Raw genomic sequence first — 19,896 nt, 5'->3', positions numbered from 1 at the left:
CAAGTGGGCAAAATATAATGTACAGAAAGATTGCCCGTAGAGTATCTCTACACTGAAAAGCAAGCAACCGACAGCCTGTATAAAAGGGGGCTGTGATTGGCTGTTACTTACGCGAGATTTGAACGGGACTTACATAGGCGTTGGATCAGATGTATGTAGGGCGGAATTAAACAAAAAATCAAAGTAAAATAATAAAATAAAAAGGCATTAATAACAAAAGTAATAAAAAATAAAATTAAAACAAGTTTATAGCCAAAATAATTAAAGCCCGTACACTACATCAGATTTTAATCAGATTGTCATAAATGGTAGTTACAGTGAGTGTAAAGTAATAATATTATTATTGTTGTTTTTTTTTCCGATAAGCAGTGTCCGATGTTTACAGCAGTGCAAAAATGTTGAAATTTGTTTCGTGTGATGTTATACAAAGTACCCCCGCCCCTTTGTCGGGTCACTGGTGTCATTCACTAGGAGAGAACCAATTACTGCACGGACAGGTTTACCAGAACGTTATTTTCACCCAAGCTGATTGTTGGGTTTTGTTTTCCACTGATTCTGCATGAGATTACAGTGCCAGTTGTTGGTAATGTCGGAGCTAATAACTGTTGAGTTCGAACACATGTTTTTATATACGAATTATTTTTGCACCTATTGTAAAACATCACACAGTGATTATCGGGATAGCAATTACAATATTGTTACTTTACACTCACTGCGGGGAATACATGTGTGGAGTAGACGTTTTTGCTGCTTACCATATTTCACAGTTTTCTACATACGTTTCAAATGGATTGTAGTAAGTACAGTTCTTTTCACAGTAACCTAAGAACGGATGTAAAGAGTTTTATAATGGCGTTTGTCGAATACTGTCGTGCAGCATTCAATCAAATCACCACATATTACAAACGTCATAGCACCGGGCATGTAAATATCATTATACTAGTACAGTGTATATTGTTAAAACACAAATATGATGTGATATATATTTCTTAATTATACCCATACCATTTCCAAATTTAAACGCTGAAATACCTTCAATATAATGTCCACCCAGGCATGAAGGAGGCGGGCAGTTTTCAATGTCCGAACAGCAAAGGTAATCCTGATCAGGATTTGCAATACACTCATCGCACGATACCCAGCACACTTCCGGTACAAAATCGATTGGACAAGGACATGGTCCACCTGTGAAAACAATCATTGTCACACATTGCAACACACAAAAAACAATTACAGTCGAGCAATTCGAACTTACTGTTGTATTAATTTTGAAATTGAAATGTCTGTATGCACGACATTTTAAAAGTAACATGTACTCACCGCATGCCAGGTCAGGTCGACAAATCCAATCCCCTTCTCTACAAATGCTGATAGAAAGTATACAAATGTTTTGTTCAAGAATATTTAAATCTAGTCTACGATTGTAAGTTTCGTATTAGTTAAATCTAATAAGTCTAATGGAACTTAAAGGGCGGTAGTCGTCACGGCAGGCATGCACGAGACATATGGGTCTCATATAAACAAAGATGGCAACTTGGCAGATCAACGAGTACAAACTGGGACGTTACCAAGATTTAATTAGGTATTTTTAGGTGATTGGAATGTATCAAAGGAGGCAAGTCGCGCTCAGGTTAAACCTCGTACTCATGATTTCCATTAGAAGAGCGCATTGCATTGTGGGAAAATAAATATTTATCAACACAAATATCGCACATGAGCTGCGCTACGACTGCCGCGCTTTAACCGAAGATAATCAGAAAAACCAATCTCTTACCATATTTCACAATCTTCGTTTACTACATCTCCTGGCGAGTAATACTCGCAGTCCAACTCACAAAATCCTTCTGTGAAAATTAAAAAAAATTGTGAGTGTCTATAATTATTAACTCTTTGAAGCGCAAGGGTCAACATGTGTCACCATTCGCAATTTCTTTAAATTTTCAAATATTTTTAAGTCCATTTGAGCCAAAATTAGAAATAAATAAAAAATAAATATACATGGGCAAAATATTGTACTGAGGTGGTGGGAAATGTGGTCCAAAGATTCTGGCAATCGAGATGTTTGATTAGGTCAGAAACAGCCATACACGCTCATGTACAGGTTGTGCGAGAGAATAATTTTGGAGGCGAATATACGGGTTCTCTGGAGGGGGGGGGGGATAATAGCATACATTGTGATAAATTATCCCCGAGCACGGCGTTGCAATTCCGTGGATATGGTATATCCATTATATTACGTTGTATGGTGATATTCTCTTGAGTGTGTAGTAGATTTCATATATTACACATATTGCGTACGCGTAGTATGTTATTCGCGGGCATTTTCTCGATCAATTCGCATATAAATTTACCATTTTAGGCAATTATAATTACTACAACGGGCTGATCGGTACCTGTACCTCGATTTCTATTTCTATGGTATTATAGTCAATTTAGTTCTGGGACATAAACTTAAGCCATCCAGATCCAGGCATATAAGACGTGACTAAAGCCAATAAAAGGACAGGTTTCGACTAAGCACAGAAAAGCGAAGGTCAGCTGATATTCTCTAAGCTGTTGTATCTATACTGTAATTTCAATTACCTGGCGTGTATACTCCTCCAAGACATGCTGGTGCCGGGCAGCTACCGTCGTCGCAACAAATATAGTTTGGCGTCGTTGATGCATGTTCATCACAAACGTCACAATTCAACCAACACATTTGCCCCAGAAATCCTTCAGGACACGGGCATGGTCCATCTTTTTTTGGAAAAAGATATAATAATGATATTCACGTGATACTAATCACATGCAGTGCTGTGTGTTAATATTCTTGTAATATCTATGCCATTACGAGTACACAGATGACATGTTGCTCACCGCAATGTCGTCTACACGCTTCTTCCGTTTCAAAATTATTGTTGTTTCCTTCACATCCTCCGTATATGAACTCTATACACTCATTTATTTCACAGTCGAAGTACCATCTGGAAATGGAACCTTCACACGTACCAGGATCAACAGGTAAACAGCAGTCACCTATAATTTTAAAATATTATCATATATCTGTAATTAATTATTACTGAAATGAATTCTATCATTTTGTTAGGAATCCGTATTTATAAACTGGGATACTGTAAATTCCATTTGCACATTGCTTACCTCCGCATTCTTTTTCGCAATCTGCTCTAGTATGAAAATTGTTATCATTCCCCTGACATCCACCGTAAATAAATTCTTTGCACTTGTTATCCCGGCAATCGTGATACCATCGTGGCAAATATGCTTCACACGGTCCAGATTCAGGTTCAAGACAGCATGGGTATTTATCTGTACAATTAGATACCGAGCTATTACTATTTCTGCAATACCTCTGTTAATGACATTGTGAACATATTGCGAGAGATCGAATCGTACAATTTGCACAAAAATATGTTAGTTCAGTATATATGGCCATAATACATTTTTTACGAGCATGACCCTACCTGGACAACATGCACCATATTCAAAATTAAGCACACAGGAATATCCAGTCGGACATTCTGTAAATGCGCAATTGTACGGGTATCCAGTTTCAGCTAACAAGGGCTTCTCGCAAGGAACCCAGTCTGTTGGTAAAAAAAACAGTGTGTATTATACAATAGTAGTCAAATATTACTACGATCTGATCTAAAACAGTATAACGATTTCCTGTCAAACTGATGTCACAAAATACTGGGTTTTTTGGTATTGTCGAAAAGTACAACAAACTGGCACAAAGAAAAATATAAACTCGTAGCTGTTGACATAGAAAGTAAAGCAAGTACATAACACGGATTACATGGCGGGGTAAATTATAATTAATTCAAAGTAAACATTTTAATACTACTGTTGGACTAATGTTTGTATCATAAATGTAGCACCTAACGATATTCACAGAAATTGCTGGTGAGTTTCAACATCAGACGATCAAGTGAAATCAACGTTCATATTATAATGTTTAACTTAAATCCTACCACCGTTACAGCATATCCTATCAATGCATGTGAAGCCATATACATGCAAGCAATCTGCATCTGTCAAACACGTGACTACATTACCCACATCGTCCGTTTGTGGAGTAACACAAGCTATAACAAAAAAATCAAACGAGAGAATAGTAACGTTATACATTTCCCGGTGAAGATGCGCCAGTACTGTTTATGTAAATTACCGTTTGCGCATGCAATGGACACGAAAATAACATTATTGTGACGTAAACCATAACAGAATGTTTCTTACTGCAAGATGGGTCTGTGGTACAGGGGTCCCATTCGGCGTTTGTGCATTGACTGCAAGAAATAAACAATGTACATTAGACAACACAAATTACCTACGCAAATATAAATGAATTGCCAATCGATTTATATACAAGGTATTTGAAAAGTATATACCATTCTGTGCATAGTGGTACTGTTATAGTATCTCCTGGCATAAAGTATTCACAATCATATCTACAGTAACCTATAAAAACAATAGAAAACCACAATAATGAGCGCACATGTAGTACATATTGTAATATATTATACATGGATGAACACTTCCGGTCATTTGTTGAATCAAACACAGGTGCTACAGATTGAACACATTTGCACTTGTATGTCGCATATACTGCATGTTACCATAGTAAAAAATAACGTGAACATAACCCACCAACAGTATTAATGAATCCAACACAGCCTCCTGGACACGCTTTCTCATCAATGCAACAAATGTCGTATGGCGGATGGTTCATACAATTGTCACAGTTGGATAGGCATACTGGAAAGCTATCTATTGGAATGCGAGGACAGGGGCATCCAATCGGATCTCCTATAAACAGGACAAACGGGAATCACGTGAAATTAAATGTACGGTGTGTCAGAGTGTACTTTATAGCAGTCGGTTAAAACTAATTAATGTACGGTACTCACTAATAGGACAGCACACCGATAGACCACTCGAATCTAGCGCAGTGCATTCATATCCTCTTGGACAATGCTTTATTCTCGTTGCATAGTATTCTGATGTCAGAAGAGCTCCTGAACAGAACACTGTTCCAACACCATCTTCTACATATGGATCACCTCCGTTCGGACATATTTCATCTAGAAAGAAAAAAACAAAAACAAATATACGTTTTATATACTATACATAATTGATAATTGTAGGTACAATAACTGTTGTTTTTAGTGATGTTGTTACTTACCACATGGTAATTCCTCTATGCATGCCATGGCGCCGTCTATACATTTACTGAGAATACGAACAAAACATTTACTAGTGAGAATGTGATCGCCGATGCATGTGCTACCAATCATAGTTTCGTCAACAGGTTTTAAGATGGGGTTTGCTAATTATTACTTCACGTTCACTAAATATGAGATTGAATAGAGAACACCAAAGAAGATGCTACGAAAATACACTGTGTTTTAGCCGACATTATTATTAAATCTGTAATACCCACCATAACACACAGTCTGGCATCAGAATCACTCCGCCATTCGGAATCAGAACTCCATTAACAACGCAATCTCCAGCTACAGATATAAATAAATACACATACTATCAACGCTTGATGTCACCAATTATCCAGTATGGTGGCATGCGCCAAGAGTTACGGTTTCGCATAAATGTTTTGCGTGGTCATTTTTATCCAGTCCATTGGCATCGTGTCGGTGAACAATAGTTTAAAAGAGAATTGCAATAACAAACACCACTGAAGACGATTTGTAGTGAAAGAGAAGACTTACAAATTGCTGGACAGCATATACTGTATCCGAGGTCTAAAGGATGGAAAAAATAATCAGCCGGGCAATCCCCTTGTGTAAGACCCAATGGTGCATCCAGTGGAAGTGTACAGAAATTAACATCTGTTCCCGTAATTGTATAGTAATCATCGCCATTGGGGCAGATGGGTTCTGATGGATCTGTAAAAAAGTGCGCTGGTATTAAAAAGACAGGAAACAACAGAGTAATTTGTAATAGGTCATACAACTGTATCTACAAGCAGTATATATACTTGCAATCATTTCATAATATTGTTTGTTGTTGGTTAATTTGCTTCGTCGACCAAAACTTATATATATATATTGCCATATTTATTATGTTAACATTTGCTGTTGAACTTGAAGTACCAAATATTGTCGGAACTTACCACAGATAAGACCAGGGGGATACAAACATACAAATCCACCATCCCGGCATTGACTGGGGACACAATCAAAAACGTTAGTGTAGTGATATTGCACGATTATAAAAACTACTTGTTCATGTCATTAGCACGTATAGGCAGTATACTAGCGCATGGGCAGTAATGGGCAGCATGTCGTTAACTGAACAATAATAACAAATATGTGAAACCTACCAGAGGGCGCAGCCCCATATCACGGTTCCACCAACTGGGTACGCAACGCCGTTATAATAACACACATCAACTGGTAAATAGAGCAAATGAATGTATATAAAATTACGGTCTTGATCACCCAGAAAAGATGTTTTTTTTCTCTAAATGAGTTACGTTTAACAACCTAGTTGGCGGAGAAAAAGCAATAACATTTGAAAACACTTGCGAAGATGTGTATATGTTAATTAACCCATAATATAAATGAGGAATAAATTAGAGACTTTTTTATTTATTTGTTAAAAGTAGCAGTTCGTAACAATTAAATTTGTCGCTACTTAGCACAGTAGACATTGAAACGTTACAATCGTTGTATAGCGTTTCAAAAATGTAATTGTGAAAAAATGTAATATACGCGCTTTGCATACGTAGCATGGGACAGGACAGGAACTGTGACGCCTTAAAGTCTGATTTCGCAATGGAAAATGAAAATAAAATATGTAAATACTTACGTTTCAGCGGGCAGCACACACCGTGCGAACTCGTTATCATGTTACAGTAGAAACCACGTGGGCAGGTCCGAGTTAATATACTTTCAACACCAATTGCAATGGAGCACAATGCATTCATGTTTTGGTCGTCTTTATAAGGTTGTACTCCACTGGGACACATTTTATCTACAGATAATATATTCAAAAATGAAGTCTAAAATTTAAAACCGACTAGTTCAAAATAAAACTGTTTATCTACAACTTTATTACAATTCATCTGACACCGCAATGCGATAAGAAAATGTCTATCGCATGATCACGTGCACACGGTGCATTCATTCAATTTTATGACGTTTATACCATTATCGAACAGTAAACGTAACACGTCATCAATTTATGCGTATTTGAAAAGGACAAAAGAGCGAAAAAGAAAGATCGTTGCGAGAATTGACAGTCACTGACACTGTTAGACGCCATTCCCAAGTAGCATAGATCATAATGTGATGTGTGTCTTTATGAAAATGGGACTCATGGGGTGTATTATCCACTCGCCCTCGATTTGTGGATCCTACTAGTCCATGACGTCACTAGCGTCAACAAACAAGTTATATTATGCGTTAACAAATCCTTTTCACATTTCATATGCAGAGGTTAATGGATATACACTTACCACATAACGGTGTGTCCTCACGTGTAATCCTACCGTTTACACATTGACTGAAAAAAAACAAAGTCAACATTATAATGACATCTGGATTATGACGAATATGTGCAACAAGATCACTTGATAACAATACGAAGTAAAGTGACATAGCAGAAATGCCCGGATGTCAAGACGCCCGCAGGAGAACAAACCTTAAACTATGTATGACATCTTCCTCATCTGTGTGATGTATGCAGTATTGGAAGCAATTAAATGACATCAACAATCGAACAAAAACAAGTTTGAATCTAAGTGGAGCAAATATATGTTACCAACCAACAATTTAGACCCCTAAATAAATGTACGAGCACGAGGATTTGAGAGCTGTCAGTTTATATTTGACTTTCAGTTTCTGTGTGACTCATCCCCACTATACTCATTAAAGCCGGTGAACGTTCAGAGGAACGCTTTCTCTATGGGGTCAATCTAAACTAAATAAAAACTGGTGTGAATATATTTTGAATAGGAACGCATAATATCAATATAAACATAATAATGAAAGCTGTTTAAGGTCTTGAATCCCTAAAATGTAATTAATTTATATGGAAAGCTAATAAAGATATGCTTCCAAAAGTTCATTTTCATTTTAAATAGTTTCTTACGCATTTTAACTCACCATGCATGACACTCGTCGTTAATATAGTAATTACCATTTGGTATATAAGCATTATTCACATAGCAGCCCAAAGTAGTATCTGTCGGTACAACAAATATATTATATTAATATTCATAATTGAAAGAGTAAATTTATACTGTTCATACAATTGTGCAAACTGAATTATATTAAAAATATTTTACCATCAGGACAGCACAGAGAATATTTATAGTTGGTATCTCCGAGACAGGAATACCCGAATGGACAGTCTTCTATAATAATGGATCCCGTTTGAGGAGTGGTACCACAAAACACTGTATAACTATGTGAGGTCAAATGAACACCACCGGGACATGGATGCACATCTATGAAAGGAAAACTTTATAATATAATTTCATTTCTTTATCGCAAGCCAATTTGACATAATACATAAAACACGCTTGTTTAGACAACAATAACAATGTTGTAAAATTGACTGATACTATATCCATGAAGAAGTACTGACTTCAAAATCATTGGAGCTAGATTGATCGTGAGGAAAATCATAATACTTAATAAAATTTCTAAAAAAAATCTGTATGATTTGATTGCACATGCTGTTAATAAATTATTAATTTGCTTAACTAAAAATGGATTAGTTTAAGACAGTGATGTGTAGAAGTCTATTCTAAATTACATTTCATCATGTGAGGTAGGTTATGTAAGAATTTATAATATTGTGTCTTGGTTACTGTACATGAACAATCAAACTCCGTGTATTGAGTGCTGGTACCATGATAATTAAATTACTTTGCAATTTTACGTTCACAAATCTCTGAAATACGAGACATCTTTTATGAACATAGTAATGATTGATAAACGATGAACTAAAAAAGTATTAAATTTAAAGTATTTTGTGGTGGAAACTTTTTAAAGGAACTCACCGCATATCTGTACAATGCACCTAAACGCCGTGCCTTGACACTGACTGAGTAAAGAAAGTAAATTATATATTCAAAATAATAACACATACACAAATAAAACAGAATTCACTGTCGTGTTTACTTTATATTACAATAAACGTGAATATTGAATGAACCGTGACATTATATATTGCATTGTACTCGTACATACCATAGGACACAGTCTATTGTACGATAAGCACCATCTGGCCAGAATGAACCATCACTCATAAGACACCCATACGGCTCTACATAAAATGGGGTTAGCAATATACAAACGTTACTCCTATTGTTAACCAAGGCGAAACCGAGGTAGAAAATAAGTTATGATGTCATTGACATTGTATGTCCACTGTTTCTGGGGTGAACTTTGTTGTTATTATATCGACTAAAGCATATATTGAAATTTCATTGTATGAGTACTACAATATACATCGATATCAAATTCTTACTTATTACAGCAACCTTGCAACAATCATCACAACATTTTTCAGAGGTACCGCAGTTCCTGTCTCTTATGCACGGGACACATATTTGGTCATCATTACCAATTCTTGGACATTCGCCAAGGTGATCTAAAAATAAAGTACGGAACGACAATAGCATCAGAAGTAGGAATATTTGATAAATGCGTTTAAAACTCTTTAGCCCAACTGTGAAGAGGTATAAAAATAAACAGAGTACGTGTATTAAAGTAAGAAATTCAAAGCTTCCGTGATTATAAAACAAAACAAATCTTTAAGAAAACCAAAGCTTCAAAATAAAAGCTATAAGGTTTATACAAACAGCTGACGTGTGAGTGTTATGGGACTTATTTTTATAAATGAAGTGGTGGATATCTAGCGTAATTACGGTATAGAAAGATAATAACAATAATAATAATAACTAACTTTGCTAAACTACGAACATGCTGAACAAGGCAAACACATCAAACAAATTAAGGAGCAATTCCAAATAAAGTTCTGAAAGATGGATATACACAGTTATTTGTTGTGCCACATTCCCACTCATGTTGTGATATCAAGATCACAGGGTGTATCGTTTAGATTTTCAAATACATGTCAATAGTTTGTAAAAAGCTTAATGAAATATTTGATTTGTTATTAAAATATTTCTATACGCAGACGACACTTTTGACGTTCTAAGTAATCAAGCTTAGCCGAGATAAAAACAGTTTGACAACATGAGGTGGGCAATTCCCAGCCTGAAGACTCGAATCATGATTGCATCTTTATATTTAAGTTTGTTACAACCTCCTTGGTAAAAAGTGTAACTTTGAATGTAGGACTTTTGAAATCGTAATATTTTACGATATAACAAGAGTGAAAATATACTGGAACATTTACTTGCGTGCAATAAATTCTTCAGTACGGTTTATTATATCCAAGTCGTATTATAATGAGGTAAATCATCAATGATATTGACTCGTAGTTGTATTATTAACTATTTTTGACGTATTACAAAACATACACTTTAATGATTACCACGTCGATCTAGCTTGCGATTAACCCGAATGCATAATTTGAGCTGTGGATTAATGAACAACATTAAACCAGTAAACAAAGGTAAGTCTGCTGAAACATTTCTGTGTTCCAATGTTGCAATAACATATCCAACCATAAATCCTCAAACAAAAGTCTTATAGGGAAATCTACATGTCCAAGAACACAAAACAATTGATTGACAACCATTGATAACACGGCACACAAAAACAAAACAAAACTACATAGTCAATAAATAAAATGGTACACAATGGTACAATCAGTTATGGTATAATTACCCGAACAATCCAATACATTGCCGTCAGCATCATAGTATATGGCGTTACAACCACCGCAGTAATCAGCTTCACATCCAGCATAAGGAAGTTCGCATGACGTCACATCACATGGATCCACTAAGCAGTTAACCAATGATCCATCGGAACATCTCAATTCTAGAATAATATTTCAAATATATGAAATGACTTTCAACAACACAGTCGTCCACTACAATCTATATGATGCCTGATATACTTTGAAATACTATTATAATAACAATAGTTTATAAACTATTTTACAAACATTTCACTAAAAAGGGTCAAAGCTTGGAGGTAAAAAGAATCAAGGAAGATAAATGGGCTTCAAAGTATGCAACCATAGAGGTATATACCTCCATGATGCAACCAAGAGAAAATACGAGTTTGTAAAAAAAATGAGCCCGAGCTATAATATATCATCCCACGAATGCAGATTAGGATACAATTCATATCACAATTAAACAAAGCTCTCCAAATATATTGATATTGATTTGGATAATATCTTATCCAGGCTATCACTTCACACTATCGATATTTGTAACACACCGTGTAGTTTTAAATAATCGGGAATATCGTGTTAATACGTTGAAACAATGAACACAAATACTCACCAGCAGTGGCGCTTATTATTTCAACTTGCTGGTGTGTCGAGAAAAAGAAAAGTACGGCGTTAACTAAATTTTCGTTTAAGTGGCCGAAGACAATCAGGGGGAATATATATACAACAACGGAAATGAGTATCTATTTATTTATACTTACCCTTAAACCGCGTGCATTTGCACAGGCAATTACGCATGTGTAAACTACCAATAATAAACTTAACTTCATGTTGCAGACAACTGAATGAAAACATGGTGAACAATTTAGTGTGATAAAAAACGTAAATTACTATGAGCAACAGCCAATTAGAATATACTAGTGCATCGCCTCGTTTCATTTCATTAATGGATTTAAGGGCGTGTTTAAATTTGGAGTTATTTTTGATGACATGATTACTATTTTCTGGAGTTCATTTATTTCGTGGTTTTACACGCTCCAGGACGGGTTGTCGCCTATATCACTGACACATTGAGATATAGTAAATTGTTGCACTGTCAAGACAAACAACTCAACACAGTCAACAACCAGCTCTAACGGAATTTGCCAACTTAAGAGCACACTAATAGTATACGGATACTTGGTAAATGTTAACAAACCCATAATATTTAAATATGTTGAAGGGTGGTTGTAGTCGCGCCGCGTCCTGTTCGATATGGGACTCATAGCGACATACACAACGCGTGTAAAATCCATTGGTTGCAATACATTTAATTCGAAGACGCGGCGCAGCGCGACGACCACCGAATTTTAAACGTGACTTACCAACAAATGTTAGATAACCAATCATACACTAACAAAGCTATAGGGAGTGCACTCAATAATAAAAAGTGAAATTCAATACATTAATAAAGATTCGAGATTTGCATATTTACTGTTAATTATATTTGTGAATAATCAAATTGACCAGATGTTAATAGTGTATATATCATTTCAGCAACAACCTTGTATCCAGTTTTATGCACAATTACTTTCTACCAGAAGTTAATAAAAAAGGTACACAACCAAGCAAACTGATTAATATTTGTCGAAAGAACATACGTCACCGTGTAATTAATTTCCACATTAAGATCAGTGCTGCCGAATGTAATGCATATTAAAATTATTTATGTTTTGATACAACGAGCGATCAGATTTAAAGCGTAACGAATCAGATTATTATTTCTGTGGGACTGAAGTTGTACATACGTTTGGATTTTCGTTAGTCTTTCGTTACTTGTTTAAAATTTACATGAGAGAACGTAGTCTCGCAGAAGGATATCTAATAGAACACCTGATTGGTTGGTTGGTTGGTTGGTTTGTTGGCTGGTTGGTTTGTTCATTGCAATTTGGATTGAGCGTAAAAGGAGTTTATTTAATTAAAATATTACACAATTTATTTAACTTCATTGCAAGGCATAGCCGCAAGGGTATGTCCGTCACCATGTTGATTTCAACAACAACATTCACACTGTGCTGAGACAAATACAATTCGGGATTTCACAAAAATAAACGATGGACAGCGAATCAATATTCAGTTAACGCGTTAACGCTGAAGGTTTGCTTGTTCGGTAATACTTTCAGTACTTATTTTCTAAGCTAACAACTTCGATATTATGAGTCTACGATGCGAAGTACCATATCGACCGAGTGTGGATTCAAACCACACTAGTCACTATAATGACAGATTGTCGTTAACATAGGGAAAACCTTCAAAAAGCGCGGGAATGTCACATTTTTTAAGTTAATTTAACTCACGTAAAAATTCAATTTTGACAAAACTTTTAATGATATGAAGATTCAAATAAATACGTTGTAGTCATTCTGTTTATGAATTTAGAAACCTCTATCTGGTCAAAAACATAGAAAGGCCGACAAATCCTGAAACGTATGCAATCAGAAATGTTCGGGTACAGCGTAATGCTGGTTTATTTTTACCCATGGCAGAAATCGAACAATTTCAAATTTGAACAACAGACCTTGGCAGTCGGTCTGTTTTTGCTAGCTGAGATTTGAAATGTTTTCATTAGTTGTAACGCATTTTAGTACAAAACATTAAAATACTGTACTGTTTTCTTTCCGCAAAAGCCCTGTTTTTTCATGTAATTTATGCAAATGTGTCGATGTCGGGGTATTTTGTTATTAAATATGCACCAACAACATTTCATAAGACTAACCTTAAAAACTGGACCGTCATCTGCCGTGTGTGTACTATGGTAAAAAATCGCAATTGTATACACTAATACTTGCTTTGTCGGTACATAAAATATTGATTAGTCATCAAAATAATAATCCAACTAGTATCTTTAATAATACGGGTTTTTCAAGAAAATTCCAACACATGTTTGTAATTTATGTAAACAATATATGTAATAAAATAACGAAGTGTACGCCATACGGTATTTGAGAGAACATATTGCATCTGGTTAGTGATTAGTTTGCTAGTTTCTCGTTTTTTTTAGATAATTAAGGATTATTAAAGTTTCAGGAAAGAAAGCAAGTATGTTTGAGGAAAAAGTTAATTTCCAACTCTATTATTTGCGTGGGTGCAATGTTGTTTATTATTCAACATAAATTATAAATACATAGTAAAATTGCACATGCTGTACTGCGAGTGTGTTGGTCGCATTATCACGTTTGGTTCAATTATAAAAACATATCTTTTCAGTTATTAATCATGTTTTCAATAGAATCCCATGTGAAATAGGTAATAAAGGGTTTTGAATTATGATTGTTGAAAAAATAGTTACTTGCGCATTTATAAAGATCGCGGCATTTAAATATTTTAGAAACGCAATAAACCTAAGACAGCAAAGTAACGCATTTGAGGTTGAAATTATTTACGTTCTTGTCTGCGTTTTCCGTATTTATTAAAATTCCATGTGAATCCATGTGACGTAGAGGCATGATATATTAAATAACTGTTGGAACATTTATATTAATAAAAAACGGTTTATCTACAATATTGACTACAGATGACGAGATGACAGATAAATTGATGACACGGGAATGTACGTGTCTCCCGATACACCTGTGCTACAAATCGCGCCACCTAGCGGCGATGCAACACAACAAAAGAAGAATTCCTTTTCTTTCTGAACACGAGTTTTGTATCGTCTTCGCCTGGTTGTCAACCTATTTTTTTGAGAACTAGTTTATATGATGAGCGTTAGTAATAAAATATCTAGTAAACCTGTTTTGCTCTGTAATTTTTATTACAAACAAATATTAGCTGCGTGACATCGTGCTCTTGTATTACAATTCCAGCTATACAGCCAATATTTGTATTAACCAATTGCCCAATATATATATATAATGTCATCCAAAAATCTACATTCTATGTAGATAACTGGATCGTTATTTGATGCAGGAAATCTCTTCCAAAATAACTGATTCTTGTTTTCACCACACGCTGATTTATTTCGGGCCATTTTTTCTAATTATCACTGGATTGGGATTGAACGGAAGTGTGATTCTGCATAATAGTGCGATGTATAATTAACACACAATCTTAAGTGTTCAAACTTAACCAGACTGTATTGCAGATTCCATGTCTAAACAAAATCTCACAGAATTTCTCACAAATTTACACACGATTTACTATCGACAGGATAACGTAATTAAATATCCAGCGACAATATCCATTAAAAACAATACTCTGTGACCCCAAACCGTTTATCGTCAGGTTACGCTGTATATTACAGAACGGATTCGGTGTACTGTATCAATTATTAATAGGTAATTAATGGTATTCAGATTGTAATCCTGCAAACAATTTCGTTTATAATATATATCCCTGTAACACCACTTGTTAGCCTGCATTATGCTTTCATCTCAAATACAGTGGTGTACAATGTTCCCATGATGGCATCCTCCGAAATATTACATTTCAATATACATATACTCATATAATCTCTTAAGTATATTCATATACTTACGAGATTCTGTCAGGCAAAACATGTTGCGTGAAATTCTCGTGTATTTTAATCTGTCCAATTTAACTTCCGGTTTATTTGGTGACGATAACGAAATGTCACACTTTTTTGTAAAACCAAACTGGAAAAATAAAAATAAAACTTTGCGATAAATATTTGTTTATAATGCAACGCATTATGATTAGCAGGATTTGTAGTATAGTAACACATTGACACCTATTACGTTATCGTCACCTTTATCATTCATATATTGTTTTCGTGACTTCTGTTATACTCTACATTTCCGGGCGTGTCGTCAACTTTCATAGTTTGACTATTGTTATCATTATCACCATTTTCATTAATGTCGTTTGCTTCATCAGTTTTATCAAGAGTAGCAATAGTAGACTGATCAACAGGTATTGGTTCAGGGTCGGGGCGGGGCGGGTTTTACTATTTGGAAGAGAATGATCGCAAACTGGTTCGTTTGAAGTTTGCCGTTGACTTACTGGGCAGTTTCTCATAATGTGTCCCTTTTTTGTTTCCTGTGACAAACAATATCATCAGTTGACAAGTAGATACGATATTGCCACTCCTCGTGAGTGACATTAATGACACCGTCAAGTTTATTATTGTCGCACAACATATAAACTTGACTGCGAAAGGATTTGACGTGTTTCAGCTCGGGTTGTTTGCACCCGAGTGGAATTAAGCGCAAATTGCAACAACGTGGCCATACTTTGACAGTTCAGTTTGAATAATGTGATTTAGTATATATGGGGGTACACCTGAGAGAATTATTTTAGTGGCAGGTTTAACAAAGGGTTGCACATGGGTAAAGCAGTCTCCCACTGACAGACCAGCTGTACAAACAGTTTCCACAGCGTTCACAGAGTCGAGAAAAACAATAACACTTCCGCTCTCTCGAGAAGCGGCAATAATATTCACAGGTTTGAGAATAGCAGAAATACTTTTAACATATGCTTCAATTGGTATCCCATCAATTGATTCGCATTTCAGACCATGTTTACCGTGTTAGCCCTGCAAAATGGTTAACACGTGTACTCGCCGTGGAGGCCGCCATCTTGGAAAGGACCCACGACGAGCAAACTAAAAGTGAAAAACAAAATCAACTAAAATACGGTAGATTTTTACCGAGAAAACAAAATGAATAAACGGCAGTAACTAAGAAGTATTTACAATACGTATTGGAATAAAAGTAGTCACTTACTAAGTATTTGAAGCAAAGAAAACGTGTTTTTTGCACAGCTCTAACAACGCGGGGCAGTCATGCGTAGTTAGTTAGTTGGTTAGAATAGCTGCTTTTCACCATTGACACGCAGATCGCCGCAAACCAACCGATCTGACACATACCGCGCGTGGAACTATGGGAAAAGTGGTCGGAACTATTTCCACACTGTGCCAACACAGATGGCGCTATTCGGTTGGTTTGTGGCGATCTGCTTGTCAATACAATATTGAGAAACATTAGACATTTAACCTCGCAATTTACATACATTTTAATGTTAATAAGATAAGACATGCTGATGAGTGTTGTGCGGTATTTTAATTGATCAATTCATTAAAGATTCAATCTTGCTAAAAATAAGGAGAGAATGTGTTCAAAACAAGAAAAAAAATACTTGTATATAGTTCCGCGGAAGAAACGCTGACTAAAATGGTGGATGATTGATATTTAGCCTTCCGAGGCTAGTTATGCGTCATAAGACACAGGTCTTTGCTGAATAGCGCCACCTGTGTTGACACAATGGCTTTTCACAAATAATTGTCATAGTCAAATGATATAGTATATTTGATTGCAAATACAAAATAAACAAACTAATAAACACACGTGAAATTATACATGGTTTTATTACAAACCTGCACCATCATGAAATCCCTATTTAACACAGACCAAAGACGGAATTGCCAGAGAGGGCGGTAAAACTAGAATTAGTTCCAATGTCATGGTATTTCACTAAATCTATGATGATATACCAATGAAGTTTACACTTGATAACATTCTCTTGTAATTTTTTTGGTGTTTTCTATAAAATAATTTATCATGTGAGTGTACACATGGCGAAAGCCGGGTTACAGCGTTATAAACACGAGACGTATGTCCCTTGCAAGGGTTATTTCGCAGTAACACTCTCTCTTACTATTTTATTTTATTGAACAAAACACCAGAAAATAAGCAAGAGACTGTACGCAAGTCTAATTGATTTACTGTTTAATGTAATTTTCACTGATTCATTTCATGATATGAATAAATTAGGTAATTATGAAACAGTAAATGCTACTGATACAGGGAACATTTATAAAATTATTACCGTCACGAGGAAATAACTTGACATCATCATTATAACAACTCTTCATCTGTACTGTATCTCAAATCATATGTTACTAAGTGCCCGCGTAATTATAAAATCTACTAAACAAAATGTTAATCTTTGGAGTATAGAAATGGAATAACATCGCAAGCCCATATGTGTTTGATTAGGAGGTGACATAACTATAACTGACATACTCGAATTTACCTTTAATAACAGGCCATGTTTACTTTAGCTATTACAACAGGTATATCGTATCGTGCGCTTATACTGCCCAACGCCGTTGCTTTACATTCGCGTTTGTATAGTAAGGCGGAGTGTCGGAATTTATTATCATTTTAACGTCAACTATTCTATTGATACACATTTAAATTTATATGTATAACTTTAGGTAATCAAGATGCGGACGCTACCAGTTTTATTGAGAATATCGATTGCGGCAGCATGTAGTTTTATTGTATGCAGGGCTGCGGTGAGTATGTCATATTATCGAGCATAGATTATATTTCAGAGTATCTTTCTTAAACGTCTTTTACCCAAAAAAATAACAGTGTGATTATATACATTGTTATCGCACATTTCATTTATACTACATGTTATTGCAAACCGATGTTAATAGAATTGGAAATTAGATCTGTGTCATAAAAAACGACATTTAACATTTCAATTACCCTTTCTCTCTGACCCGTGTATTTGTATATTGTTTAATTACTTTCATACTTATACAGTGCTCATAAAATGTTCATTTCCAGGACACATTCACCTGCCCCGACGGTACCAACTCTGTACAATGTCTAACGAACCCCTGAGGTTGATTATTGTGGGGATGTAAGGCAACATTCATCGACGATGATGGTAGCGTATTGGACTGCTCTGGTAATAACTATTATACACTGACAGGCTTTAAGAGCTACATTATAATTCATCATATATATACTATCCAGATACAAATTAAGCTAGTCAGAAAATAAATAAACAAACAAACAAACATACAACTAGTTTCAGATGATAATATATTTGATATGATATGTTTTTCTCAAATATAACGCTCAGCCATATTATTATGTTTGTTGAAATATATACCCGATAATCATGACCGATTTCTTAAGTTCACCTATTAATTCATTTTCAGAACAAAATGATGATCCATGTGCGACAATAAGATGTGGATTTTATGCACAGTGCAGATGGGGTAGATGCGTCTGTCCATTTGTGTGTTATAAAGGGTATATTATACCAGTGTGTGGCTCTGACGGTAATACTTATCGAAACGAATGCTCAATTCGTGTAACCGCCTGCAAAAAGCAGCATCATATACATGTACAACATATGAACAAGTGTCAACATGGTATGCGTATATATATATTTCTTTGAATAATCAGAAGTATTCGGCATATTTCATATTATACGCACGCCCAAAATTACAGTACTTCCATGTGCGTGTTCTCGTTAAATCATATATAAACCAAACTTTGTTCTTTTACATATTTGAGTGACATACGCGACAGATGTCATTTCCCAGGACACGTTCATTTGCCCAGATGGTACTAAGTCTGTACAATGTCCGACAAACCCCTGCGAAGTCACTCAGTGCGAGAGATATCCATACGCACGATGTGAAATTGATTACTGTGCGGAATGTAAGGCAACATTTATCAATGATGATGGTAGCGTACTGGATTGTGCCGGTAAATTTAAGTTTGCATATAAGCTGCCAGGCAGGCTATGGCATTTGCATCATGATTTGGTATCTATAGTAACTGAAACAAAACGAGGTGGTCAGGAACTAAATAAATAAACAAACTTTCTAGATATACAAGTAAGACAATAGGATATGATAGTTTCTTCTATAAAAATAAATGATCTGGAGCCGATAGACATTTTTCTGAAGCATAGCGCTTAGCCACTGTATGCTTTTGGGAATAAATCCCCGATAATTGTTTATAGTATTTCAGGCAGTGTGGCTAGACTTAAATTTAGTGACTGATTGCCTTAGATTAACTAATTTAATTCATTTTCAGGACAAAATTCCGATCCATGTGCGTCGATGAGATGCGGATTTTATGCGCAGTGCAAATGGGGTAGATGCGTCTGTCCATTCGTGTGTTATAAATGGTATATAAAGGGTATATTATACCAGTGTGTGGCTCTGACGATAATACTTATCGAAACGAATGCTCAATGCGTGTAACCGCCTGCAACAACCGACAAAATATATATGTACAG

General features: G+C 35.4%; 1 protein-coding gene across 1 annotated transcript; it reads right to left on the bottom strand.

Moving 5' to 3' along the window:
* Positions 1-751: 751 nt before the first annotated feature.
* On the bottom strand, positions 752-16,769 carry LOC102805470 (uncharacterized). Its single transcript, XM_085502757.1, has 29 exons — positions 16,569-16,769; positions 11,607-11,686; positions 11,459-11,486; positions 10,830-10,985; positions 9,502-9,624; positions 9,222-9,297; positions 9,032-9,075; positions 8,312-8,473; positions 8,130-8,208; positions 7,481-7,527; positions 6,832-6,996; positions 6,344-6,413; positions 6,134-6,186; positions 5,730-5,906; positions 5,444-5,516; positions 5,186-5,232; positions 4,911-5,084; positions 4,651-4,809; positions 4,392-4,461; positions 4,240-4,289; positions 3,975-4,088; positions 3,465-3,587; positions 3,142-3,309; positions 2,860-3,018; positions 2,584-2,739; positions 1,775-1,844; positions 1,321-1,367; positions 1,033-1,185; positions 752-822 (listed from the first exon to the last, which is right to left on the bottom strand). The coding sequence occupies exons 2-29, from the start codon at positions 11,673-11,675 to the stop codon at positions 752-754; spliced, it is 2,883 nt and encodes a 960-aa protein (XP_085358883.1). The 5' UTR covers positions 11,676-11,686; positions 16,569-16,769.
* Between the last annotated feature and the right edge of the window lie 3,127 nt (positions 16,770-19,896).

This window comes from Saccoglossus kowalevskii, chromosome 8 (assembly GCF_978046115.1).
Source record: "Saccoglossus kowalevskii chromosome 8, keSacKowa6.1, whole genome shotgun sequence".
Classification (NCBI taxonomy): domain Eukaryota; kingdom Metazoa; phylum Hemichordata; class Enteropneusta; family Harrimaniidae; genus Saccoglossus; species Saccoglossus kowalevskii.
Note: the sequence above shows the minus strand (reverse complement) of the source record. Positions and strands in the feature narration are given on the sequence as shown.